This window comes from Bos javanicus, chromosome 21 (assembly GCF_032452875.1).
Source record: "Bos javanicus breed banteng chromosome 21, ARS-OSU_banteng_1.0, whole genome shotgun sequence".
Classification (NCBI taxonomy): domain Eukaryota; kingdom Metazoa; phylum Chordata; class Mammalia; order Artiodactyla; family Bovidae; genus Bos; species Bos javanicus.
Genome location: NC_083888.1, coordinates 57,312,265 through 57,339,077, shown reverse-complemented (window position 1 = coordinate 57,339,077; position 26,813 = coordinate 57,312,265). Strand labels below are relative to the sequence as shown.

At 41.0% G+C, this 26,813-nt stretch overlaps 1 protein-coding gene across 2 annotated transcripts in view; it reads left to right on the top strand.

Moving 5' to 3' along the window:
• Positions 1-26,813, top strand: part of BTBD7 (BTB domain containing 7) — an 89,173-nt gene that overhangs the window by 38,777 nt on the left and 23,583 nt on the right. For both annotated transcript variants that reach the window (XM_061395146.1, XM_061395145.1), the window contains one exon: positions 24,397-24,605. In XM_061395146.1, coding sequence (XP_061251130.1) covers positions 24,397-24,605 — 209 coding nt within the window. The remainder of the gene's footprint in view (positions 1-24,396; positions 24,606-26,813) is intronic.

The window sequence follows — 26,813 nt, the reverse complement described above, 5'->3', positions numbered from 1 at the left end:
AAGTAGATATCTCGGAAGAGACCAATTACCTGAATGTTTGAAAATTAAGTGACAAGTGACATTGAAAGAAGTATTACAGATCTTTTGGTACACTTGTGAAAAATTAGCTGTTGCTAATTTATTAAAAGTGAAGCAAGTGAGAAAAGAGGAAATTAATAATTTCCAAGAAAATTTAAAGTTAAATATGGAAGAAAATATAATTCTAGTATACAGTTTGGTTCAGCAGTAAGTAGTATTTAAGTAGTCATAATTTGAACACTGAGTGTTGGTTTAATAAAATTTATAAAATTATAATTATGAAGAGATAAATATCAGAAGATAGATACTAAAAAATTGAGCATAGTTGCCTCTGGGAAGCAAGACTGAGTGAAGGAGAGATAAGGGCAGAAGGTTTTGCTTTTAGGGTACACTTTTTATTGCTACTAAGTATAAGACTTTGTAAATTATGAGCCTATATTGCTTTGATTACAAAATTAATTTTTTATAATAAAGATGTGACATCAGTACCCAGAAGAACCAGAGAGATCTGGATTGGCCACGGTCCTGAAGAACTAGGGAATTTATCATACCTATCAGGGCTGTTAATTAATGAGATCATGCTTATAATTTTGGTCTACATGGAGCCTTTACTTTCCTCTCATTTGATTATCTTGACAACCTATGAGTATGGCAGGGCTCAGAAATGAATAACTAGCATTTTCCCAGTCTTGTAAGGGATGAAGCTGTGAGCCACACCAGCTCTTCCAACCTGAAGCCCAGGAATCAGCATGGTGAGACAGGGGAGCAGTGTGAAAAACAACATCTAAGAATGATAGTGAGAGGCCACTGTGGCCTAGTTGTAGGAGCCAACCAGACTGGTGTAGGAACAACTCAGAGCAATCTCAGCTGTGAGCCTGTTGGGACTGAACTGCTTGGGGGTGGGGGAATTGTGGGCTAGCTGGGTAGGTCACCACTCAGACTGCTTCTGAGTACTTAGCCAGAGAACAGAGGGCTTTGTGCTGAGCAGGCCATTCTTTCCTGGATAGACAAGTATTTCCAGGTCAGTTATTTGACTTTTTCAGCAGCCCTGAGTGAGGAACTCTTTCTTTGCGTTGGGCAGTTCCATACCACGTAGGTCTTGATAGAAGACAGAGCCCCCCTCCCAGTGTTTTCTCAGTCTTCTCTGTGGTCAGGGCTCCCCCACGTGACCTAGACTTTTTGAATCTAGAGCATTGATGGCACAGAGATTTGGGGACTGTAGAGAATTCTTTCTGGAAGCATGGGGGGAACAGCAACACCTAGTGGAAAAGCAGAGGAATCAGTGTCAGTGGCGCCAGTGATGGCGTTCACTGTCCAGGGGCAGTTTTGGCCTGGGTCCCAGGCCACGAGGGGCCCTCGCTGGGCTGTTCTGTGCTGTAGTACTCAACTCGCAGTCTTCCTTTGTTGTTTGTACTCTGAGCCCGCTCTCCAACTTTCCCAGCAACTCTGGGCTCGCAGTATCCTTTCAGATAAATTCCTTTTCTGTTTAAGCCAACTGAAGTTGTTTTCTGTGGTTGCAGCTTAGAAGCCTAGTTCATAACAGTAACTATATTGAAAGACTAGTGTATAAAATTCCAAAATAAATGACTAGATTGGAAGAGCTTCAGATGAAGGACCAGGTGTTTAATCACTGACTTTACACAATGACCTTAGAATACACTGCATAAACAGCTCTGAAAACGTGAGAACAGTGAGAATGTATTATTTATTGATTTGTAATTCTTTTAGTAAATACCGACTCTTTAGGGGAACTATAGATTTTCTCATGAACTTTAACAACCCACAGGCCAGTAGAGCTTCTGTTTCCTTTTCATAAATACTGTTGAGTTAGCACCAGCATCTGCATGCGTATTCCAGTCAGGGGTGTCTTACAGTTGTGTGCTCTAAAATACAGATTTGTTTTTTTTATATTGATCAAAAATGTATTTTTCAGTCTTTGGAATATGAAGTTTATTTATAGCTTTAGTTCCAAAATAGCTTCTGAAATGCATTGCCCCTGTTTTTAGTTGTAATGCATGTGATTATACTTTATTGAATTAAAACTCTTAACAGAGAAACAACTGAAAGCAATGACCTAATTTTTTCTCTTAGCAACTTGGTCAGATTCCAGGAGTATGTGACTTGATACAAATACAGAATAACAAAAACTGGCCCCACTCTAATCCATTCCTCCCTCTTCCCATCCTCTCCATTGTCCCCATGTTAACACGCTCCCTTCTGTCTCCATTTGGTTGCTCTGGTAGTTCATTTTGCTTCTCCCTCTAATTGTTTCCTCTTCGGCAGCTTAGTCTGGATATACTTGCTAGAGAACAGTGGAGCTAAGTTAAATACCATCATCAACAGATCAAAGTAGTAAATACAGGTTTCAGTTAAACATGGGATATGGTTGAAGAATTCCTGTTTCAGGAATGGCAGTTCAAATGACTCAAGTTATACATCTTTAATCATAATGAAATTTAGCACTTAACTCAAAATTGTGAATAAGGTTCCAATGTGTAATATTTAAAATATTTAATTCCACATTTTATTTTATAACTCAAACTTGTTCATGCTGCTGCTACTGCTGCTGCTGCTGCTGCTGCTAAGTCGCTTCAGTCATGTCCAACTCTGTGCAACCCCATAGAAGGCAGCCTACCAGGCTCCCCCGTCCCTGGGATTCTCCAGGCAAGAACACTGGGTTGCCATTTCCTTCTCCAAAAACTTGTTCATATAAACTCTTCACCTCTGACCCTCTGCGCACACTGTTCTTTGGTTTTATAATATCTTTGACTTTGTTCCCTAAATGTCTAAATTCTACCCTTGCCTTTAAGACCAAACTCATATTCTACTTCCCGTGTTTTGTCTTAGGCATTGCAAATTAAGTGTTCCTGCTTCTTGCAAACCTCTAAAACACTTCTTTTATCATTCTTTTAGGTTTTTACATCTTCTGACTTGTTTTGAAATTAACCTGTGTAACTTTCCTCTACCAACTTGTACCAACTATATTTTCTAAAGACAAGTCCCAAATCTGAGTCATCTTTGAATCACCCAAAGAACCTAACACAGGCCTTTGCTCTTAATAGACTCTCAGTTATATATTTTGAATTATCTTTAGTACCCATGCAGACTGCATAACTTTTTCTTTTAAAAAAGGGGAGAGTGTAATCAATGTTTAACCCTAGTTGTAAAAAAGAGAGAACAGTGAGCCTAAATCAAGGAGATAAATATCAAGTATTATTATAAAAATAAATTTATATGTGGTCTAAATGATGTATACTTCTGTACTGTTAAACTCAGTTTTAAGTTAAATTTCTAATAAAATTGTCTCATCAGCTCTTTACTTTCTTGGTCCATGCTGCTGCTGCTGCTAAGTCGCAGCAGTCGTGTCCAACCCTGTGCGAGCTTTCCAGGGACTGAAGAGCAATCCCAAAGGTCAATGCCAAAGAACATTAGAACTACCATACAACTGTACTTATTTCACATTTAGTTCAGTCAGTCCCTGCTGCTGCTGCTGGTGCTGCTGCTGCGTTGCTTCAGTCATGTCCGACTCTGCGTGACCCCGTAGACGGCAGCCCACCAGGCTCCCCCGTCCCTGGGATTCTCCAGTCAAGAACACTGGAGTGGGTTGCCATTTCCTTCTCCAATGCATAAAAGTGAAAGTGAAGTCGCTCAGTCGAGTCCGACTCTTAGCAACCCCATGGACTGCAGCCCACCAGGCTCCTCCGTCCATGGGATTTTCCAGTCAAGAGTACTGGAGTGGGGTGCCATTGCCTTCTCCGGTCAGTCCCTGGAAAGCCTTTAATCAAATCCCTCTGGCCCTCAGGGCCAAATTCCCTTGGGATTCCCAGTTCCTTTGTCGGATCCCCAGGCTGGGAATCCTGACTTAGGTTCAGAATGTAACCTTCAACAATAGTGTGACAACTTCATTGGTATTATTGTTGTTTAGTCTGTGGGCCACCTACCCAGCGGGTATGGGATTTGATTATATCATGATTACGCCTCTCCTACCATCTCACTGCAGCTTCTTCTTTGTCTTTGGATGTGGGGTATCTTTATTAGTGGGTTCCAGTGTCCTCCTGTGGATGGTTGTTCAACAGCTAGTTGAAATTTTGGTGCTCTCGCAAGAGGAGATGAGCATAGATCCTTCTACTCCACCATCTTGAACTGCAAGCATATGCTGCTTAATGTCATTTTTACAGCAGCCCCATGAAGCTTGCAGAATGGGTCTTCCATTTGCCCAGAGAGATTCAGAGATACATAACAATGCCCAAATTTAATGGTATTAATATTTTATAAATATGAAGTCTGGAGTTAGATCTGTGTTCTCATACTGCCTCTGCCACATACTAACCATGTAAATTCTGTCTAGATTCCTCAGCCTGAGCTCATTTATTCCTCTTCATAGAAGTGCAGGCACCAAACACTGTGCCTGGCTCACAGTTGGGCTTTAACAAATGGTTTTTAAATTTATTTACATTAACTCTTAGTAGACAATTTCTGAAGAGAAGCATTGAGTTATTTTCCGTACACATCATTTGACAGCACAGTTTCAAGTTTCCAAAGTCTAAAAAGTTTACCAGATTAATTAAGACTTTTTAAAAAACAATGATACAATTGCAAGAAATATCCAATGTTAGATGGCAAAACAGAGCCATTAAAAAAAAATGGTACATACAGTGTTCCCTGCGGTGGTGGGCTTTTTAGTGTAAACTCCCATTTTGCTTTGATTCGGTTATAGTCCCTTTTTCTCTTAGAAGCACTGAGAAAACGGCCTGAATGGGCCATTTCCTAAAGCCGCAAGTTATTTTTATTTTTCTAACTCTGCCATTGTCAGATTTTGACTACTCCTCTTATGCTTTCTGTTGCCAAGAAGTGCAGAAACTAATGCAGTCTAAGATGCATCTTAGACTGATACATGGAAAACAGGATTGGGAGAGGGTATTAGTAAGTGAGGAAGGAAAATGACAGAAGGAAGAGCCTCTGTATTCAACAAGTCTCCTGCCTTTTCAAACTCAGTTTTGAGATACAAAGTTGCCATTTCTGCCTTTAAACCAAATATTGCACTTAACTCCTAAAAAATCCAAAGTAGAAGAACTCTGACCAGACACAAGCATTTTGTCCACTTCTGGTTTTGGAAGTGGCTGGAGAAAACTGTTCTAGAAATTCAGATAGATTAGAATATTTAGCTGTTACTGTGTGCAAAACATTGGGCTAAATTCGTGATGTGTAAGACCTCCCTTAAGCTTTACAGTAGCTTGTGTGGTAACTGCTATCATCCTGCTTGTTTTAGAGATGAGGTGAGTAACTTGTTACTTCTCCAAGGCCACATCTACTGATCAAAAAATGGACTGCAAAACAAACATTTACTGAGCACCAACTCTGTATGAAGTAGTGAAGCTTCTATTATATTTTTTTCCTTTTTTGGGGTGGTGGGGATGGAGGATGGGATCTTAGTTCCACAACCAGGGATCAGATCTGTGCCGCCTGCAGTGGAAAGACAGAGTCCTAACCACTGGAGCGCCAGGGAAGTCCCTTTACTTTACACTTGAAGAAACTTTAGACAGTGTGTTCAGTAACACTCATCGAGAAACCGTATTTTCATCTACTACCACTCCTTTCCCCAAATGCATATTGATGACAGACTTTAAACAGTTTTGAGTTTTCTTACAAACCTCTGAATATTTTTGAATGTGTTTGTATATTTCAGTGCATCTCTTGTTCTGTTGTGATATAATAGTACCACACTATACATGTTATCCTGTGTCTTGCTTTTTACATACTTAATAAACTTTGGGGAAATGATGTCAGTAAAGAATAGCTACCCAGGCTTCCCCAGTGCTCAGAGGGTAAAGAATCTGCCTGCAAAGTGGGAGAGCCAGGTTCAGTCCCTGAGTTGGGAAGATGCCCTGGAGAAGGGAATGGCAATCCACTCCAGTACTCTTGCCTGGAGAATTCCATGGAGAGAGGAGCATGGTGGGCTGTCGTCCATGAGGTCGCAAAGATTGAGTGACTAACACTTTATTTTAATAACTATATTTTTGTTTCTAAAAATATAAAGGATGCCCTGATTGGATATTCAGATAATTCAAATAATACAAAAGTTGTTTTAAAAACCCTTTAGACTCACTCCTCAGTGAAAAACACTGTTGACGAATAGTACCTTTTAATAAATATCTCCTCTTAGAGTGTTAATTTATGGACCGGCTAAAATATTCAGTGAATATAAACTGACTAGAAAGTTCTTGCCTCACAACTATTTTTTCTCATATTTAGATGAAGAGGAGTATCAATTTCTATTATAAGTTAACATGAGCTAGCCTCACTAAGTATGTCTCCATGAAGCGGGTAGCTTTGATAAATTACAAGGCTTTGAGCTCTGTTTTTGTTCTCTTCACTAAAACATTTTTATGTTTCATGCTTAGCGTGGACATGTCCATAAGACTTCCAGTAAATGTTTTTACATGTCAAGGCACTTGAAGGTGAAACATCCACACATCTGAAAGTTGTGCCAGAAAACTGAAAACACTGTTTGCACACTTACATGTCTTTGTTTTTAACCAAGTTCCTCTTCAACCGTAATAGGCCCCTGAACTGGGTTTGATTTAACACTGTTTTCACTGTCAGAGTTATGTCCTATTAATGTTTGCATTGAAGAACAATGCTGGTACTTCCACGGCAGTCCAGTGGTTAAGACTCTGTGATTCCACTGCACGGCGGTGCTGGTTCTTTCCCTGGTTGGGAAATCAAGATCCCACATGCCACATGGCTCGGCCCCCAAAAAAGACAGTACTGAATTTTGGAACCTGATTCACTAAACTATTTGTAGAAAATAGATGGGCGTCATATTGGTTTTCTAAACCTTGATATCTTTCTGAGCTTATATCTAATGAGCTTGTATCTAATTGTGAAAGGTTCAGAAATGTATGATTAATTGCTTTTTTTATGCCTCATCTCAAATTCTGGATTGATAGTTTTTGTTTGTAAATGTAAGTAAAAGTATTAGGTATCTGAAGTCTTCAGTGGTGTGAACCCCGTCCTAACCTACCTTTTAATTATCAGATTTCTAGAAGTACTAAGTGAAATAGAAGTAGACAGAATGTTGTAAACCTGGTCATCACAATAGGTCTGTAAACCTGAGAGAGTAACAGCTGCCTGAGCTTTCAGAGGTAAAAATGGAACATTGTTGAGGGAGGGAGGAATAGAACCTTGATTCCAGTGGATCTTTCTGTAGAATTAGCACTGTGATTCCTAGACTTACTCATTTAGCAAACACTTAACTGAGCTCTTACTGTATGCCAGACTCTGAGAGTAAGTAATGAATTAGATAGTCTGGTGGTGGGTGCCAGTAGGCAGTTCCGATGTATAAATGCCCCAATAGAGTAAAGCCCTGACCAGTAGGGAGCACATAGGAAGAGAGAAGTCCTAACCTCAATATATGGAGTTAGGGAAGGAGGGACGGTATCTAGAAGAACTGTACAGAGAAGTTGTGACCTGGAAAATGAATAGGAGTTAAGTAAATAAAGATTGGAGATAAAGAGGCCCATATGAAGCAGAAGGAACTTCAGGTGGCAAGGTCTAGAGATAAGGGAGAGCACTTCTGGTTTTGGTGGGGAGGTTGTAGGGGTTGCAGAGATGAGAGAGAGGTATGATGTAGCAAGAAATGAGGCTGTAGCAACCAGCACGGCTAGGTAATAAAGAACTTGGTATGCCACGCTGAGACGTTTGGTTTTATCCTGAGCATGTGACCTGATTAAATTTATATTTTCTGAAAGATCGCTTTGGTTGAAGCATGCAGGTGGAAACCATCAGAATTTTTCCAGAAATACTGTTTTTATTTTAAATGTATACTTTCTTTAAGCAGATAAAATCTGTATAAGATCAGATCAGTCACTCAGTCGGGTCCGACTCTTTGCGACCCCATGAATCGCAGCACGCCAGGCCTCCCTGTCCATCACCAACTCCCGGAGTTCACTCAGGCTCACGTCCATCGAGTCAGTGATGCCATCCAGCCATCTCATCCTCTGTCGTCCCCTTCTCCTCCTGCCCCCAATCCCTCCCAGCATCAGAGTCTTTTCCAATGAGTCAACTCTTCGCATGAGGTGGCCAAGGTACTGGAGTTTCAGCTTTAGCATCATTCCTTCCAAAGAAATCCCAGGGCTGATCACCTTCAGAATGGACTGGTTGGATCTCCTTGCAGTCCATGGGACTCTTCAAGAGTCTTCTCCAACACCACAGTTCAAAAGCATCAATTCTTCGGCACTCAGCCTTCTTCACAGTCCAACTCTCACATCCATACATGACCACTGGAAAAACCATAGCCTTGACTAGCCGGACCTTTGATGACAAAGTAATGTCTCTGCTTTTGAATATGCTATCTAGGTTGGTCATAACTTTCCTTCCAAGGAGTAAGCGTCTTTTAATTTCATGGCTGCAGTCACCATCTGCAGTGATTTTGGAGCCCAGAAAAATAAAGTCTGACACTGTTTCCACTGTTTCCCCATCCATTTCCCATGAAGTGATGGGACTGGATGCCATGATCTTTGTTTTCTGAATGCTGAGCTTTAAGCCAACTTTTTCGCTCTCCACTTTCACTTTCATCAAGAGGCTTTTGAGTTCCTCTTCACTTTCTGCCATAAGGGTGGTGTCATCTGCATATCTGAGGTTATTGATATTTCTCCCAGCAATCTTGATTCCAGCTTGTGTTTCTTCCAGTCCAGCGTTTCTCATGATGTACTCTGCATGTAAGTTAAATAAACAGGGTGACAATATACAGCCTTGACGAACTCCTTTTCCTATTTGGAACCAGTCTGTTGTTCCATGTCCAGTTCTAAGTGTTGCTTCCTGACCTGCATACAAATTTCTCAAGAGGCAGATCAGGTGTTCTGGTATTCCCATTTCTTTCAGAATTTTCTACAGTTTATTGTGATCCACACAGTCAAAGGCTTTGGCATAGTCAATAAAGCAGAAATAGATGCTTTTCTGGAACTCTCTTGCTTTTTCCATGATCCAGCGGATGTTGGCAATTTGATCTCTGGTTCCTCTGCCTTTTCTAAAACCAGCTTGAACATCAGGAAGTTCATGGTTCACATATTGTTGAAGCCTGGCTTGGAGAATTTTGAGCATGACTTTACTAGCGTGTGAGATGAGTGCAATTGTGTAGTAGTTTGAGCATTCTTTGGCATTGCCTTTCTTTGGGATTGGAATGAAAACTGCCCTTTTCCAGTCCTGTGGCCACTGCTGAGTTTTCCAAATTTGCTGGCATATTGAGTGCAACACTTTCACAGCATCATCTTTCAGGATTTGGAATAGCTCAACTGGAATTCCATCACCTCCACTAGCTTTGTTCGTAGTGATGCTTTCTAAGGCCCACTTGACTTCACATTCCAGGATGTCTGGCTCTAGGTCAGTGATCACACCATCGTGATTATCTGGGTCGTGAAGATCTTTTTTGTACAGTTCTTCTATGTATTCTTGCCACCTCTTCTTAATATCTTCTGCTTCTGTTAGGTCCATACCATTTCTGTCCTTTATCTAGCTCATCTTTGCATGAAATGTTCCTTTGGTATCTCTGATTTTCTTGAAGAGATCCCTAGTCTTTCCCATTCTGTTGTTTTCCTCTATTTCTTTGCATTGATCACTGAGGAAGGCTTTCTTATCTCTTCTTGCTATTCTTTGGAACTCTGCATTCAGATGTTTATATCTTTCCTTTTCTCCTTCGCTTTTCACTTCTCTTCTTTTCACAGCTATTTCTAAGTCCTCCCCAGACAGCCATTTTGCTTTTTTGCATTTCTTTTCCATGGGGATGGTCTTGATCCCTGTCTCCTGTACAATGCCACGAACCTCCTTCCATAGTTCATCAGGCACTCTATCTATCAGACCTAGGCCCTTAAATCTATTTCTCACTTCCACTGTATAATCATAAGGGATTTGATTTAGGTCATACCTGAATGGTCTAGTGATTTTCCCTACTTTCTTTAATTTACGTCTGAATTTGGCAATAAGGAGTTCATGATCTGAGCCACAGTCAGCTCCTGGTCTTGTTTTTGCTGACTGTATAGAGCTTCTCCATCTTTGGCTGCAAAGAATATAATCAATCTGATTTCGGTGTTGACCATCTGGTGATGTCCATGTATAGAGTCTTCTCTTGTGTTGTCGGAAGAGGGTGTTTGCTATGACCAGTGCATTTTCTTGGCAAAACTCTATTAGTCTTTGCCCTGCTTCATTCCGTATTCCAAGGCCAAATTTGCCTGTTACTCCAGGTGTTTCTTGACTTCCTACTTTTGCATTCTAGACCCCTATAATGAAAAGGACATCTTTTTGGGGTATTAGTTCTAAAAGGTCTTGTAGGTCTTCATAGAACCATTCAGCTTCAGCTTCTTCAGCGTTACTGGTTGGGGCATAGACTTGGATTACTGTGATATTGAATGGTTTGCCTTGGAAACGAAGAGAGATCATTCTGTCGTTTTTGAGATTGCATCCAAGTACTGCATTTTGGACTCTTTTGTTGACCATGATGGCCACTCCATTTCTTCTGAGGGATTCCTGCCTGCAGTAGTAGATATAATGGTCATCTGAGTTAAATTCACCCATTCCAGTGCATTTCAGTTCGTTGATTCCTAGAATGTCGACATTCACTCTTGCCATCTCTTGTTTGACCACTTCCAATTTGCCTTGATTCATGGACCTGACATTCCAGGTTCCTATGCATTATTGCTCTTTACAGCATCGGACCTTGCTTCTATCACTAGTCACATCCACAGCTGGGTATTGTTTTTGCTTTGTCTCCATCCCTTCATTCTTTCTGGAGTTATTTCAACACTGATCTCCAGTAGCATACTGGGCACCTACTGACCTGGAGAGTTCCTCTTTCAGTATCCTATCATTTTGCCTTTTCATACTGTTCATGGGGTTCTCAAGGCAAGAATACTGTATAAATTACACATCAAAAGTCACTATTCTTTTTAAAAATTCCATACTCTATTTAATGTGTTTATTCAGTAGAATTTTTTTGAACACCTGTTTTTTTGCCAGGTATTGTGTAAGCTTTCAGTTCACATTGTCCTCTGTGGTAGGTGTTATCTCTATTTTACAGATAAACTGAGGCTTGAAAATACTGTCACTGGAGGTTACAACTAGAAAGTGTTAAGGCCAAGATTTGAATCCTGGGTTTTCAACTCTAGACCTATTGTTTTCTATTTAAAGGAGAAAGAGAATAAGATTTCTGTAAGTGGAAGTCATCTGTGAGGTGCATTGTTTCAAATGGAGCATGTGATTATACTGAGGAGATAACTAAACCAGTAGATATCAAAAACTTTTCTAAAAATCATTAATTACATGTCTCTCCCTCAAACGCTTTGGATTTTTCCCTTATTATGATGATAGAATTAAGGACACTAAATTTTGTTACTAGTGGGAAAATGGTTTAAGAATAATAAACCAGTTCAGTTCATTCGCTCAGCCCTGTCCGACTCTGCAACCCCATGGACTGCAGCACGCCAGGCTTCCCTGTTCATCACCAACTCCCAGAGCGTACTCAAACTCATGTCTATCGAGTCGGTGATGCCATCCAAACATCTCATCCTCTGTCGTCCCCTTCTCCTCCTGCCTTCAATCTTTCCCTGCATCAGGGTCTTTTCCAAGGAGTTAGTTCTTCGCATCAAGTGGCCAAAGTATTGGAGTTTCAGCTTCAGCATCAGTCCTTCCAGTGAATATTCAGGACTGATTTCCTTTAGGATGGACTGGCTAGATCTCCTTGTAGTCCAAGAGACTCTCACGAGTCTTCTCCAATATTAGTTCTTCATTGCTCACCTTTCTTCATAGTCCAACTCTCACATCCGTACATAACTACTGGAAAAACCATAGCTTTGACTAGATGGACTTTTGTTGGCAAAATAATGTCTCTGCTATTTAATATGCTGTCTATGTTGGTCATCGCTTTTCTCCCAAGGAGTAAGCATCTTTTAATTTCATGGCTGCAGTCACCATCTGCAGTGATTTTGGAGCCCACTGTTTCCATCATTTCCCCATCTATTTGCTGTGAAGTGATGGGTATAAACAATGTATTTGCCATGAAGTGATGGGGTAATAAACAAGGTATAGGTATAAAGGGGTATTTTTTGTTTTTAGATAAAAAGGAATGAACCTCTGAGTTTTTCACATATCGAGTACTAGGGTTGATTTTATGTAGCATTTTAACAAGTGTGATCTTGTTAAAATCTGTGAGATCTGTGAGAGATCTGTGAGAGACCCCAATACATTTTGGTTGTCACTGGCCATTTCTGTTCCCTTTATGATCTTTGCTCTGCTCTCTTAAGATTGTGCTCGTTTCCTACCCTCTCTCACCCCCACAGATCCCTGTACTTGCTTTTGAATTAGAATACCCCAGTACAGTGGATGCCCTCTTCAAGAAAACCTAATTACAGTAACTGTTGTTAAGTCGTGTCCAACTCTGCGAACCATGGACTGCAATGCACCAATTATAGTAATAGCTGCTACTTATTAATGTGTATCATAAGTTAATGTGCTAAGTGCTCTGTGTGTATTATTTAATCCTCAAAATAACCAGATGAGGTAGAATTAAGAAACATTTTTTCAGATGAGGAATCAGGCAGAATTTCACACATCACACAGCTATAGGGAGTTGGGATTGGGTCTCAGATCATGGTGTTGGGTCTCGTATCAGTCTGACTCTAGTGGTGTGTCTTGACATCTCTCTTCCAGATAGATGCCTGAACAAAAGAACATATGTCAATTTCAAGGAATTCAGGCATCCTGTAGATCCCAGAATTAGATCTCCTTGCATTTTAATTTAGCAGAGGCTTATATACAGTATCTGTGTCAAGAGAACGGACATCCCCATGACTGCTTTTCCCTTTCATTATGCTATTTTCACCCCCCAAAATACCAAAGAACAAATAATTTTAAATGTCATATTAGAATTAATAGTATAAACATTAGAGAAATACAAATCTGTATTTAACTACATATCTTAGAGATTCTTGGTCTTTTTTGTTTGTTTCCTTTCGTGGTAAAAAGAGAACCCTTCAGTCTTTTATCACTTGCTGCCTGTGTGCTTTAGCCTCCTCCTCTAGTTACCAAAGTTGTTGTGTAGATATTTTCAGCTTCTTTCACATCTTTGTCTGTTTTTCCCTCTCCCATAGCTTGGCAGAGCTGTGAGAGTGAAGAGTACCAGCACTATTTGTATATTTTCACACAAGCAACGTGAATCTCAGTGATATGTGTCTTCCGCATCAAAAGGGAGTCATGTTCTCAGAGCAGAGAACCTTCTGATATCCCTCCCACTATTTGCTTGCATTTTGTGGACAGTGATTGATTTTATGTTGAGCCCTGAGGGAAGGGACTCCTGGCACCTTCCCTAGCCTGGTGTGGTTTTTTTTTTGTTTTTTTGTTTTATTTTTTGAGTAGATAATACATTCAAATGGAGCAGAATTCAAAAGGGGACTCATCAGAACGTCTCCTGCCCTCTCAACTTTCTGTTCCCCAGAGACTAGAGACTTTTTACCCTGCCAGCTTTGAAGAAGTCAGCTTTTGTGTTGTATGATGGCCTGTTGAGTGGACTGCATGGAAAGAACTGCAGGCAGCCTCTTGGAGGAGATTGTGAACCCTCAGCTAATAACCAGCAAGAAGCTGGGCCTTTAGTTATACGGCGGCAAGGAAACGATTTTTGCCAGCAACCTGAATGAACTTGGAAGCAAATTCTTCCCTAATTGAGAATGTGAACCTAGTTGACACCTTGATTGCAGCCTTAGGAAACCCTGAGGACCCAGGTGACCTGTGCCCAGAAAATATGAGATGATTTGTTTGTTGATTTAACCTACTATGTTTGTAATCATTTGTTGTATAGCAACAGAAAACAAATAGATTAATCTTCTGACTTTCATAGGGTAGAATGGTTTAATAGCAACAGTTGCATGTGATTTAACTTAATTAGAGGAGAGCAGTAATTTAAATCCAGTTTACCACAGAGCCTTCAAGGTGCTAACCAGCCGCACCTCTATAAAAGACTCAGTTCAGGAAAGATGATACAATTAGCCACAATCCCAGCTGCTGCAGTTGGGTAGAGGCTTTCATTGATATTCTCATCATAACTGTATCACTCGGGTTTCAGTCAGGGAAGCTGAGCAACAGTGACTTATGGGGTAAGGGAATCATTGTAGGAATTGGTCCTTACACAGTTGTGGGAGAAGCTGGGGCAGTGAAGGTCTGCTGCGGTGGAGGGGTTGGACCCAAAGGAGTTAACAACCAGTCAACCTGGGAAGCCAAGGATGTTGAGGCAGTGAAGTGGGGCCGCACAGGGGACAGTGGCCTATCTGTGGGTCTGCAGCCAAGCGCCTGGTGGTGGCCTGGGGCCAGCGTTGTCACCAGAGCTGCAGTTGGGAGGGAGAGCTGGATGCGGATTGCAGAGAGCAAGGAAAGCTAGGCTCCACGGGCACCTCCGTGTCTGCCTTTCACCACATCTAGCTTCAGTGATTTTTAGAGAGTGATGGCTGCTGCTGCTTCCTTTCACATCACACATTTCTGTTTTGGCCAACTTTGGGGATGATTGTGCAAAAGAGTTTTAGCTTAGAGAAGTGTAAACAGTACAGATCAGCACAGTCTCCGTCTTTCATCACTGCACCTAGATTTTCTTCCTGCTTTGCCAACATTTCACCAGGTCTAGATAGCCTACCAGGTGAGAGGACCCAGACCTTCATCCCAGAAACATCTGCAATTGCCCAGGTTCCGTTATCCCCGAGCAGAGAAGCACCAAAAGGTGCTGCAGTTGAGTCCCTTGGGTTCTGGAAGCGCACCTTCCTGCTCCTATTGTCCTGCCCCACACCTCACAGCCTGGCCCAGGACTCTCAGTAAGCACTCCCGCAGTATTTACATCCAGGTCGTGCAGTTCTTTGGGTGTATGTGCTCTTTCTTCCCAGAACAGGGACTGTACTTTCTCCCTCAAACTGTGATTATGCTTGAACAGATCCTGATTTTTGGTCTGGAGCTAGCGAGAGGAGGCTGGGGCAGATACTGAAGAGGACAGCATTGTCTTTTCAGGCACCTTCAGGATCTTCTGGCAAGAGAAGGCTGCTGTCCTCCAGCAGGGAGTTGGGAGCAGGGTGCTGCTTCTCCCACCCTGTAAAGTCCAGGTGAATCTTGGGGCTTAGCATTCCTCATCCACCACATAGCCCCTTTCAAGGTTTCTGTGTCCAGCTCTTCCTCTCAGGATCCACATTTTGTCATAGGTTTGTCAAGATTTTGTTCCGATCTTCTTCATAGATCTGATAAAATTAAATCTTGAGCCTAAGTTTTGGCAGTCTTTTCTGTAGCTCTAGGAAGTAAGGGTATCTTTGAACACCAATCTAGAAGTTTCCTTGTTTGGACAGAATTCTTAGGCTTAAAGAGTGACTGTCATTTTCTTTTTTCATGACTTCTAAGCCAGCCAGCACCAGGTCTTAGAATCACTCATGTTTCTGTTCAAGTGCAGCCACAACCACTGCTGCTAAACTAACACTTCCCTTAGTGAAAAACCTTAGTACTGTCACTGCAACAGGCAGGGGTTGTCACCATCCCACTTGCCATTAGGATGGGGTCCTCTTGGCCATCTTACCAGGGAATGATCTAGTTCCAGAATCTTTCTCAAGAATTTTATTTCCTGGAGCCACTTGCCTTACTATCATAGTGTGGGTGTCCCCTCCCATTTCCCCATAGCCTGTGCTGAAACAGCCTAAAAGGCTTGCTTGCAGTTATTTGGTAAGGAATCCCATGAACAGGGGAGAATTGGGGGGAATGAAACCAGGGAGGAGGAGAAGCAGCAGAAGAGTGGCCCGTAGTGTTGGTCACCAGTGGAGGTTATGGGGCTTCAAGCCTGCCAGGAGCTTCGAGGAATTTTGTACAGTCTTCTTTAGAATGGTCCTCCTGAAAGATGGCAGAGAGGAGCATTTATCTAACCAGCTGTCAGGTGTTGCAGAGTCCCGGGAGTAGCGGTGAAAAGCACCATGACGTAGATCGTCTTGTCTTCTCACCCACGTGTCTGATGCTCATTTCTGCCTTGGATCTGGAATTCTGGTTGCCTTTTTAAAACAGATGTACAGGGATGATGTGTTGATAGTGGTGTCTTAGAAAGCAAACCTTTCAACAGTGTGATCATTGTGGATTAGAATACTGAAGGCATGGAGACAGTCGGAAGCTTTTCTATAATTAAGGTGTGAAGTATGGAGTATTTGAACCAAGGTGGTGTTGATAGAAAACAAAACTAATCAAATTGTGTTTTTGAAGGAAGAATCAGAAACATTAGTTTCATGTGTGTATATGAGGGAGAGAGAGAAAGGAGGGTGAATTGGTGCACCGGACTGAAGATTTCTTGCCTAGGAGAAGCATAGTGCTCATGGACAGGTTGAAAGTGAAAGTGTCAGTTGCTCAGAGTCATGCCCGACTGTTTGCAGCCCCACAGACTGTAGCCCAGTAGGCTTCTCTGTCCATGAAATTCTCCAGGCAAGAATACTGGCGTGGGTTACCATTTCCTACTCCAGGGGATCTTCCCAACCCAAGGATTGAACCCAGGTCTCCTGCATTGCAGGCAGATTCTTCATTGACTGAGCCACTAGGGACGCCCCATGGACACATGGGCTCCTGAGTATTTTTAACATGATCCTCAGAACTCTGATGGCATCATTTCATCCTGGGTATAAGGAAATGAGACTAACAGAGTGTGGGATGCTTTGATCCAGCACTTATCACTGGATGATAAGTGAGAGCCAAGAGTTAGTGATATAATTACCTGAATTCAGAACCTTCAGTGCTCTATCTACTACTTCATGCTGCTGTCACTTCCCACTTGTTTCATAATTCCTTTCCTTAGGATTTGGAATCAGTCCCATACAGTTTAGTAGGAAAGAATTGAAGCAGCTTTTTTCTTGAGCCTATTTGCACTTGAAGTCTTAATTCTAACTCTGGTGCCACTGAAGAGTCACCACTGAAGTGCCTACTCTAAGGCCAGCCTTCCTCTAACCTTACCATATTGCTTTATGTTGTGGGGCAAGCCATAATCTCCTCCATAATTCCTCTTCTTTCTTCCCCCTTGTCTATTTCTTTCTTCCTCTTCCCACCTCTAACCCAATATGAAATTCTAAATCTGGAAGCCACTTATATATTTTCTGATGGCTATAAGCCAATGAAAGGTTCCCCACTGATAATTGGTGAAACATGTATGACGATGTACCTGGGAGTAATGAAGAGTATGAGAGCAGCAGTAAAGACAGATCCTGGCAGCATATTCAGAAAATCTGTCAACATCGACGTATATTTTGGTTATCAGAGGTACATGGAGAGGAGAAAAACAAAAATGTTCATAATAAAAACAGAAAATGGCCCTATTTATCATGCAGAGTAACACTCATTGGTATCACTAAATGTCTAATTGTTTTACTTCTTTGTATTTCTGCCTTGATCATTCATGTTATGTAGCTCAAATTTTTGAAAAGAAGCATTTCTGCCATCATTAAGGATTAGAAAGAAAATATTCTGGTGAAAGAGAGTAGAAGAAAAGGATTAAAAAAATAGGAGATGGATCTATAAAATGGAGTTATCACAGAAGCACAAAAGAACTGTAAAATGTTTACTTCATACTCTCTGCCAACCTCACATCAACATCATTGAAGATCTCCTACCTGAGCAGAATACATGGGCATCTTTGAGATGTTAAATGTCTAGGCTCCAGATGAGTTTTTCTGTTATGAGGACATTGTTAAAAGCTTTTGATTCATCCAAAAAGTTCTCTGGTTTATTAGTCAGCCATTGCTATATAACAACAACCAGAGAATTTCAGTGGCATTTAACAAAAAACGTTTCTCACAAATTTCCAGGTGAGCTTAAATCAGAGATTTAGGTTTGCAGCAGCTGGGGTCACTCTGACGGCCACCATGGTTGAATAGGACTGGCAGTTCTGTTCCCACTGCTGCTCACTTTCCTCCTGGGACCAACAGACTAGCTCTGTGTGTTCTTACCATAGCGGTGGCAGAAGACAAGTGGGCAAGCCCAGTTCCCAAAAGTACTTTTGAAGCCTTTGGTCATATCGCATTCACTAACATTTAATTGGGCTTCCATGATAGCTCAGTTGATAAAGAATCTGCCTGCAACACAGGAAACCCCGGTTCAATTCCTGGGTCAGAAAGATCCGCTGGATAAGGGATAGGCTATCCACTCCAGTATTCTTGGGCTTCCCTTGTGGCTCAACTGGTAAAGAATCCGCCTGCAGTGTAGACCAGGGTTTGATCCCTGGGTTGGGGAGATTTCCCTGGAGAAGGGAAAAGCTACCCACTCCAGTATTCTGGCCTGGAGAATTCCAAATATTTAATTGGTCAAACCTGATCTCACAGCCAGTTCCAAAGTCTTGTTGCAGGGAAGTAACACTCTGCCCATTGAGGGGTGGTGGGGATCAGAAGGCTGGCAGTAGGGACTGTGTCTAAACAGTAATCTAGCATGTGTGGACAATAGACTCATAAGCTCTAAACTTCTAGTTTAAGAAGATAAAGTAATCATTCTGTGTTGTTGAGTTTTATTTAAAGAAATATATGTAATATTTTGTCTGTAGTGAGGCAGTGTAGTCAGTGAGTTCTGTAGGGAAGAAGAGCAAGCATGCCCTCTGGAAGTTAATTAGGACCAAATGAGAAGAAACAGTCCTGACTTCCCTATATCCTGAAACTGACAGAGGGGAAAGGATTTTAGACAGAATGGTGCTACTCCCTGTTCAGCACTGTTCTAAGTGGTGTGTGGCTCACAACAAACTGTGGAAAATTCTTCAAGACATGGGAATACTAGACCACCTGACCTGCCTCCTGAGAAATCTGTATGCAGGTCAAGAAGCAACAATTAAAACCGGACATGGAACTATGGACTGGTTCCAAATTGGGAAAGGAGTATGTCAAGGCTGTATATTGTCACCCTGTGTAAGTTATTTAACTTATATGCAGAATACATCATATGAAATGCCAGACTGTATGAAGAACAAGCTGGAATCTGATTGCTGGGAGAAGTATCAATAACCTCAGATATGAAGATGACACCACCCTTATGGCAGAAAACAAAGAAGAACTAAAGAGCCTCTTGATGAAGGTGAAAGAGGAGAGTGAAAAAGCTGGCTTAAAACTCAACATTCAGAAAACTAAGACCATGGCATCCAATCCCATCACTTGATGGCAAATAGATGGGGAAACAGTGAGAGACTTTATTTTTTGGGGGGAAGGGGGCTCCAAAATCACTGCAGATGGTGACTGCAGCCATGAAATTCAAAGACGCTTCCTCCTTGGAAGAAAAACTATGACCAACCTAGACAGCATATTGAAAAGCAGAGACATTGCTTTGCCAACAAAGGTCCATCTAGTCAAAGCTTGAAGAAGGCAATGGCACCCCACTCCAGTACTCTTGCCTGGGAAATCCCATGGATGGAAGAGCCTGGTAGGCTACAGTTCATGGGGTCGTGAAGAGTCAGACACGACTAAGGGACTTCAGTTTCACTTTTCACTTTCATGCATTGGAGAAGGAAATGGCAACCCACTCCAGTGTTCTTGCCTGAAGAATCCCAGGGACAGAGGAGCCTGGTAGGCTGCCGTCTATGGGGTCGCACAGAGTCGGACACGACTGAAGCGACTTAGCAGCAGCAGCAGTCAAAGCTATGGTTTTTCCAGTAATCATGTGTGGATGTGAGAGTTGGACTATAAAGAAAGCTGAGCGTCGAAAAATTGATGCTTTTGAACTGTAGTGCTGGAGAAGAGTCTTGAGTGTCCCTTGGACTGCAAGGAGATCCAACCAGTCCATCCTAAAGGAAATCAGTCCTGAATATTCATTGGAAGAACAGATGCTGAAGCTGAAACTCCAGTTCTTTGGCCACCTAATGTGAAGAACTGACTCATTGGAAAAGACCCTGATGCTGGGAAAGATTGAAGGCGGGAGGAGAAGGAGACGACAGAGGATGAGATGTTTGGATGGCATCACTGACTCTATGGCCTTGAGCTTGAGCAAGCTCCTGGAGTTGGTGATGGCCAGGGGGGCCTGGCGTGCTGCAGTCCATGGGGTTGCAAAGAGTTGGGCACAACTTAGTGACTGAACTGAACTGATTCAAAGTGGATCTACAGTGAGATAATAAGGAAACTGAGAGTATGCATTTTAAAACTTTTGTAGCAATTTGACATTGACACAGTATTCAAGCAGTGTTTTTACTGAATTTTACTAAGATATTGGTTTGTGTTAGATTGGAAACTTAAAAAGAAGCAAACTTAAAAATCTGTTCCCTGATGCAAGATAGTTTGAGAAGAGCTCAGATAGACTTTCCACTGACTAGAAATGAATACTTCCACTGTACATAAATGGACCTTCTGATTTATCCATTAGTCTTTTGGGATTTGGGTTATCAACACTTCATCATCAAGAATCTGACCATCTTTGAGTGTGCAGTAGTGTTTTACAAGACTGGTCCAGATTTTTCCAAGGAAATGTCTTTGTGTGAAGCCTCTTTGTATCTCATTTCCTAGCCTTTCCCCTGCCAGCATCCATTTGACCTTGCTGCTATAGTATTTACATTTTCATTCCATTATTGACAAACTTAACAAAAGATAAATTACCACTAACTGAAATTGTTTACTATAACATGAAAATACTAATTTTGACAATACTAGATAAATCTCTTTAAAGTGTCCCTTCCACCTTTTTAAAAATTTTGGCCCAATTTTCTTTTACATTTCTGAGTTAACATCACCATGTTTGAAGGTGCTTTTCTGTTCATGAGAGAGGCAGTTCTAAGTGAAGAAGTTATATTGAGCGTTGATTAGTAGAAGACCTAAGTTAAGAGGCATGACAAGGAAAGAGATTTTTAGGATGGAAGGAAAGGATGTTTCATTAAGTATGACTTTCTTTCTTCCTGGCTGTATGACCTTGGGCAAGTTAATTCATCTTTGTGAGTCTTAGTTTTCTCATCTGTAAAATGGGAATTATAATATTACCTTCTTCAAGAATATTATCAAAATTAAGCACAGAGCTTGGTACATAATAAATTTCAAAAATGTTAGCATTATGTTTTGTTTTTAATTATCTACCAGGTGTCAGGTGCTATAGCATCAGAGATAAAGGGAGGTCACTACCCCAGAGAAGCGCTCAGTCTGACAGAGGAGTCAGACAAGTATGTCAGAAATGTAAACTAAATTAGTATGAGAATTTAATGCTATTACAGAGAGAAACACAGGACATTGTGGAAAATTTCAGGTAGGAGGAACACCTAACTTTTGACTTAGGCTTTGGGGAATGGGCTCAAGGTAGGCTTTTGAAAGAGGCAATATCTCAGCTGATTCTAAAAGAATGTGGAGGACTTAGGAAGGAAAAATTCAGAGACTCAGGGTGGTTAAGTGGTTTGCCCAAAGTGACTTTTCTGCTTAAATGCCCAAGTTGCAGTCTCAAGCCAATCTGATTTCAAAGTCTGTTTTTCATATCTTTGTAAACTTGAAAAGTTTAAACATATGATGTTATCTTTCTCTTTCTTTCCTCTGCCAATATCCTGGTTTTAGTAGGACTGTGACACATTCTTTTAAATAACCACTTTTTCTCTTAATTTGCCACCAAGCACATCTACCAGATTGCCTTTGCTGTCATGTTGACTCATACTACTCAACTCTACTCCACTGCCTGCTTTAAAACAGCAGAAGTCCTCCATTGGCTACTGGGCGAGGCCTGTCCTCCTCAGCTTGGCATTCAAGACACTGTAAAATGAGAACTGTCCAGGACTTCCATATTTCCCACTTTTCATGAGCTCATATTCATGCCTCTGGTGTCATTTACATGCAGATATCACTTTATAAGGATGCCATTTTAAGGTTTAGATTAAATAAATTAATCTTCAGTCTTTAGATTTAATTACTCTCTTACAACTGAGTGCTCATGCACGTGGGCCACACACACACTTACTCTGTTATTTCTAAAAATGATTTTATCATTATGACCAAAGAGCTTGGATGTCATCCTTCTTTAGTTCCATACCCAGCATAAGGGTTCTTGGTTATTGTTGTTTAGTTGCTAAGTCATGTCTGACTCTTGTGACCCCATGAACTGTGGCCCACCAGGCTCCTCTGTGCACAAGATTTCCCAAGCAAGAACACTGGAGTAGGTTGCCATTTCCTTCTCCAGGGGATCTTCCTGACCCAGGGATCGAACCCATGTCTCCTGAACTGGCAGGTGGATTTTTACCGCTGAGCCACCAGGGAAGTCCAAGGGTTCTTGGTACTCTACCCATAATGTGATGAGCTAACCTCTGCTCCTACATTTTTCTGGAGGGATCTTTTTTCTAGAGGGATCCTTTTTTTTGAGGAGAGGTAAGGAGAACAGTTCTGATTGTTAGAAATTTCTTAATAGTGAGTCAGAATCTCTTCTTTTACCATCCATTTGTTTCCCAGGACTTGCCCTTGGAACCACAGGTAATTGGTCTTTTTTTTTTTTTTCTGCCTCATGAGGTTCAAGATTCTATCAGACGTTGAAAGATAGCTCTTACATCTCTCCTTGGGTTTCTCTTACATAAATCAATAATAATATTGTTTGTTTAGACCTTTTTTCATTAACAGGTCTCAAACTCTTCACTGTACTTTTGCCCGCCTCTGAGAATCCTAGAGTTTTGCCATTGCCGGTCTAAAACCACAGAGCTTAGAACAGAACACAGCACCCGACAGGACAGCAGTGCAGCATTGTTCCTTCATTATGACTCTTTGCTTGTGTCTTAAAAGCCTGTGATTGGTTTAGCTTTATAGTAACCATTTCACATTTTGCATTCATTCAGTTAATATACCCAGATACTATCTTTACATAATGGTTGTAGTTAAGCTAGCTCTTCTTGTCATCTACTCTGTAGTTGACTCTCTTTAAATACAGAACTTAAGATTTTGTTAGTTAGATTTCACCTTCATTTTGATCCATCTTTTTTAGCTAATTTTGACCATTTTATCCAGTGTATTTTAAACTGTGTTTCCCAGCTTTAGGTTATCTCAAGACTTTGAAGCCTACTTTCCAGCTTGATGAACATCAGAGAAGTAGAGACTTTCCACTCCATCTCAGGAGTTGACCAGTGCTTCTTACACATGGTTCTGTTAGCCACTGGTCTGTCACCCCTCCACATCTTTTTGTCTTACCTTCAAAGATCTCATTTGTACATTCAGCAAATTTTTATTCAGTGCCTACCATGTGGAAGAAGATACCAGTGATAAAGTGAAGACAGCGGTCCCCATCTTCTGAGCTAACAATCTAGAGACATCATGAAGTGTTCTGTTAAATGCTTTACAGAGATTAGGTTACACAGTTCTCTATGATACTCGGTTTCTCTGTTGTCATATCAAAAGGGAAGGATGCATTACTTTTTACAAACTCTATATTGGCTCCTAATGATCATACATCACCTGAAAATGGGAATCATTATCTTTCTCTTTTCACAGGTTCACAAGAACCTTGAGCTTGGAAAGTCTGCAGAGTTCATTGCTGACCTTTCTACCTTTTATTGTATCTTTTAAACCTCCGAGCTCATTAGAGAGCAGCCTGTTTAGCCACATTTGTGGTGGTGGCAGTGGCATCTAATCCCCCCATTATTGGGATTCTTTTTGTATTTTAAACTTAGCTGTGAAGAATGTCTGTCCAACTTTAGCCATTTTCCCTTACAGTCTTTGTCACTCCAGTTCTCTTTGTGTTTCATCTTTGTATTTTGAAACTATTTTTTCTAAGGAATATAGCTGACTATCCTCAGATGTTTTTCTTCTCTTCTTAAAGCACTTAAAGTGCCATAGTCACTTTCTCCAGGATCCTGGTCCTTTTCACTTAAACCATGTATTTCTTTTTAGTTCAACAAATGAACAAAAAACTGCAGTACTCTAAGGGATGAAACTATCAACGATGCAATGTGTTGGTTTTTTACTAGAATAATACCAAGAACAGATATCCTCATAGTCCCTAGAAGACAGCCCACCCATACCCCTAAGTGTGGGTTCACTTATCCGTCAGGTGTCATCCAAACCTCAACTTGCCAGTTCCCACAGCTGGATCATCCGTGCCTATTCTTCCTTCTTTCCCCGCTGGTCTAGTGCTCTCTGCTGTGTCCTGTACAGATTTTGAGTTGCACATAGATGTTTATTTTCTTAAACAATTATGAGGATTCCTGCCTTTTTATGTAGATCTTTGTGGAACAGCAGATTCCCTGCAGTTGTCAAAATCTATTATGGTTACCAGTTGCTACCCCATCCCATCAAGTCTTGGTGACTTCCATGAGATTTTATTATCTCTGTCTTCTTTTTTCCTATTGCTACTTTTAAGATTGGTGTCTAACACACTAATGTTCAATAATATTTATGATTAATCTCAAGAAGTATTTGCCTTCTCTTTTAGGCTGTGAGGATATCATTGCTGAAAGCATCTCATTAGATACCTTAATTGCCATCCTCAAGTGGAGCTCTCATCCATATGGCTCTAAGTGGGTGCACCGACAAGCTTTACATTTCCTCTGTGAGGAATTTTCCCAGGTCATGACTTCGGATGTTTTTTATGAACTCAGCAAAGACCATCTGCTTACTGCTATCCAGTCTGACTACCTGCAGGTAATCATGTATACGCTCTCGAATTCACTGTCGTTCGTATGTGCACCAGGAAGCCCGTCTGTCCTCCGTTACTCCCCCACCCAGGGAGGTCAGCCCACCCAGGAATGCCTGCTTCATATTTGTGCAGCCCGAGGTGTCTAGGGCTCTGGGCCCTTTGTGCTCACTGCCACCATCACTGAGCAGTGTGAACCAGCCCCAGTCCTAACCAGCGATTCCCCAAAGGGGTTGTGGCAGTAGGCAAGGTCAGAAGCATATCCCAATGGTGATTCTCTTGGCTTCTGTTAATAGTAGATTCACTACAACAGTTTCTTTTATTTTTGGTAAAGTATCAGAAGATATTTAGACTTAAGCAGCACAAAATAAGAACAACATTCAATTTCTGACCTATTCGGACATTTCTTAAAACTCAGTGTATGAGTCCTCCTGAAGTATAATAATGTTTTCAAGTACTTATTTTTAGTCAGAAGTATGTTTAAACAAATTCTTGTATTCTTATATATCATTTATAATTAAGTAATTTAAACTAACAGTATATTTAAAATAAGTTAAAAAAATACTTTGAGGTAGAGTTTATTCGATTTTTTTTTTCTTTCTTTTTTGCATTGGCTGTATGACTTTTATACTGGTAACTATACAGCAGTTTTAATGTTAAGAAGTTATAAACTTATTAAACCATATCTTATTTCTTTGTATTTGTACTAGAAGAATTATGAAATGCTTTCATCTCAGTCAGCAGTGCAGTGAAGAGTTAAATAATCCACTTAGCATCTGTATTTTTCCTTCATATGTTGCTTTGATTGTAGTACATATGTTGTCATAATTGGCTTTGATCTGTTTAGGATTTGTTTTCATTAACCTTATTATTTCACTGTCCTGTTGCAGACCTGATAGGAGTTAGGATTTGTCAGTTCAGTTTCCACCTCAGTCCGTCTCTGCCATTATGAAGCTTCCGTAAGCCTCTTATCCTTATCCATCAGAGGGCAGACAGAATGAAAACCACAATCACAGAAAACTAACCAATCTGATCACATGAACCACAGCCACAGCCTTGTATAATTCAGTGAAACTATGAGCCATGCCGTGTAGGGCCACCCAAGATGGTCATGGTGGAGAGTTCTGACAAAACAAGGTCCCCTAGAGAAGGGAATGGCAAACCACTTCAGTAGTCTTGCCTTGAGAACCCCATGAACAGTATGAAAAGGCAAAAAGATAGGATACTGAAAGATGAACTCTCCTGGTTGGTAGGTACCCAGTATGCTACTGGAGATCAGTGGAGAAATAACTCCAGAAAGAATGAAGAGACAGAGCCAAAGCAAAAACAACACCCAGTTGTGGATGTGACGGGTGATGGAAGTAAAGTCCAATGCTGTAAAGAACAATATTGCATAGGAACCTGAAATGTTCATCAATCAAGGTCCATCAATCAAGGCAAATTGGAAGTGGTGAAACAGGAGATGGCAAGAGTGAACATTGACATTTTAGGAATCAGCAAACTAAAATGGACTGGAATGGGTGAACTTAACTCAGAATATCATTGTATCTACTACTGTGGGCAAGAATCCCTTAGAAGAAATGGAGTAGCCATCATGGTCAACAAAAGAGTCTGAAATGCAGTGTTTCGATGCAATCTCAAAAATGACAGAATGATCTCTCTTCGTTTTCAAGGCAAACCTTTCAATATCACAGTAATCCAAGTCTATGCCCCGACCAGTAATGCTGAAAAAGCTGAAGTTGAACGGTTCTATGAAGACCTACAAGACCTTTTAGAACTAACACCCAAAAAAGATGTCCTTTTCATTATAGGGGACTGGAATGCAAAAGTAGGAAGTCAAGAAACACCTGGAGTAACAGGTAAATTTGGCTTTGGAGTACAAAATGAAGCAGGTCAAAGGCTAACAGAGTTTTGCCGAGAGAATGCACTGGTCATAGCAAACACCTTTTTCCAGCAACACAAGAGAAGACTGTGCACATGGACATCACCAGATGGTCAACACCAAAATCAGATTGATTATATTCTTTGCAGCCAAAGATGGAGAAGCTCTATGCAGTCAGCAAAAACAAGACCGGGAGCTGATTATGGCTGAGATCCTGAACTCCTTATTGCCAAATTCAGACTTAAATTGAAGAAAGTAGGGAAAACCACTGGACCATTCAGGTATGACCTAAATCAAATCCCTTACAGTTATACAGTGGAAGTGACAAATAGAT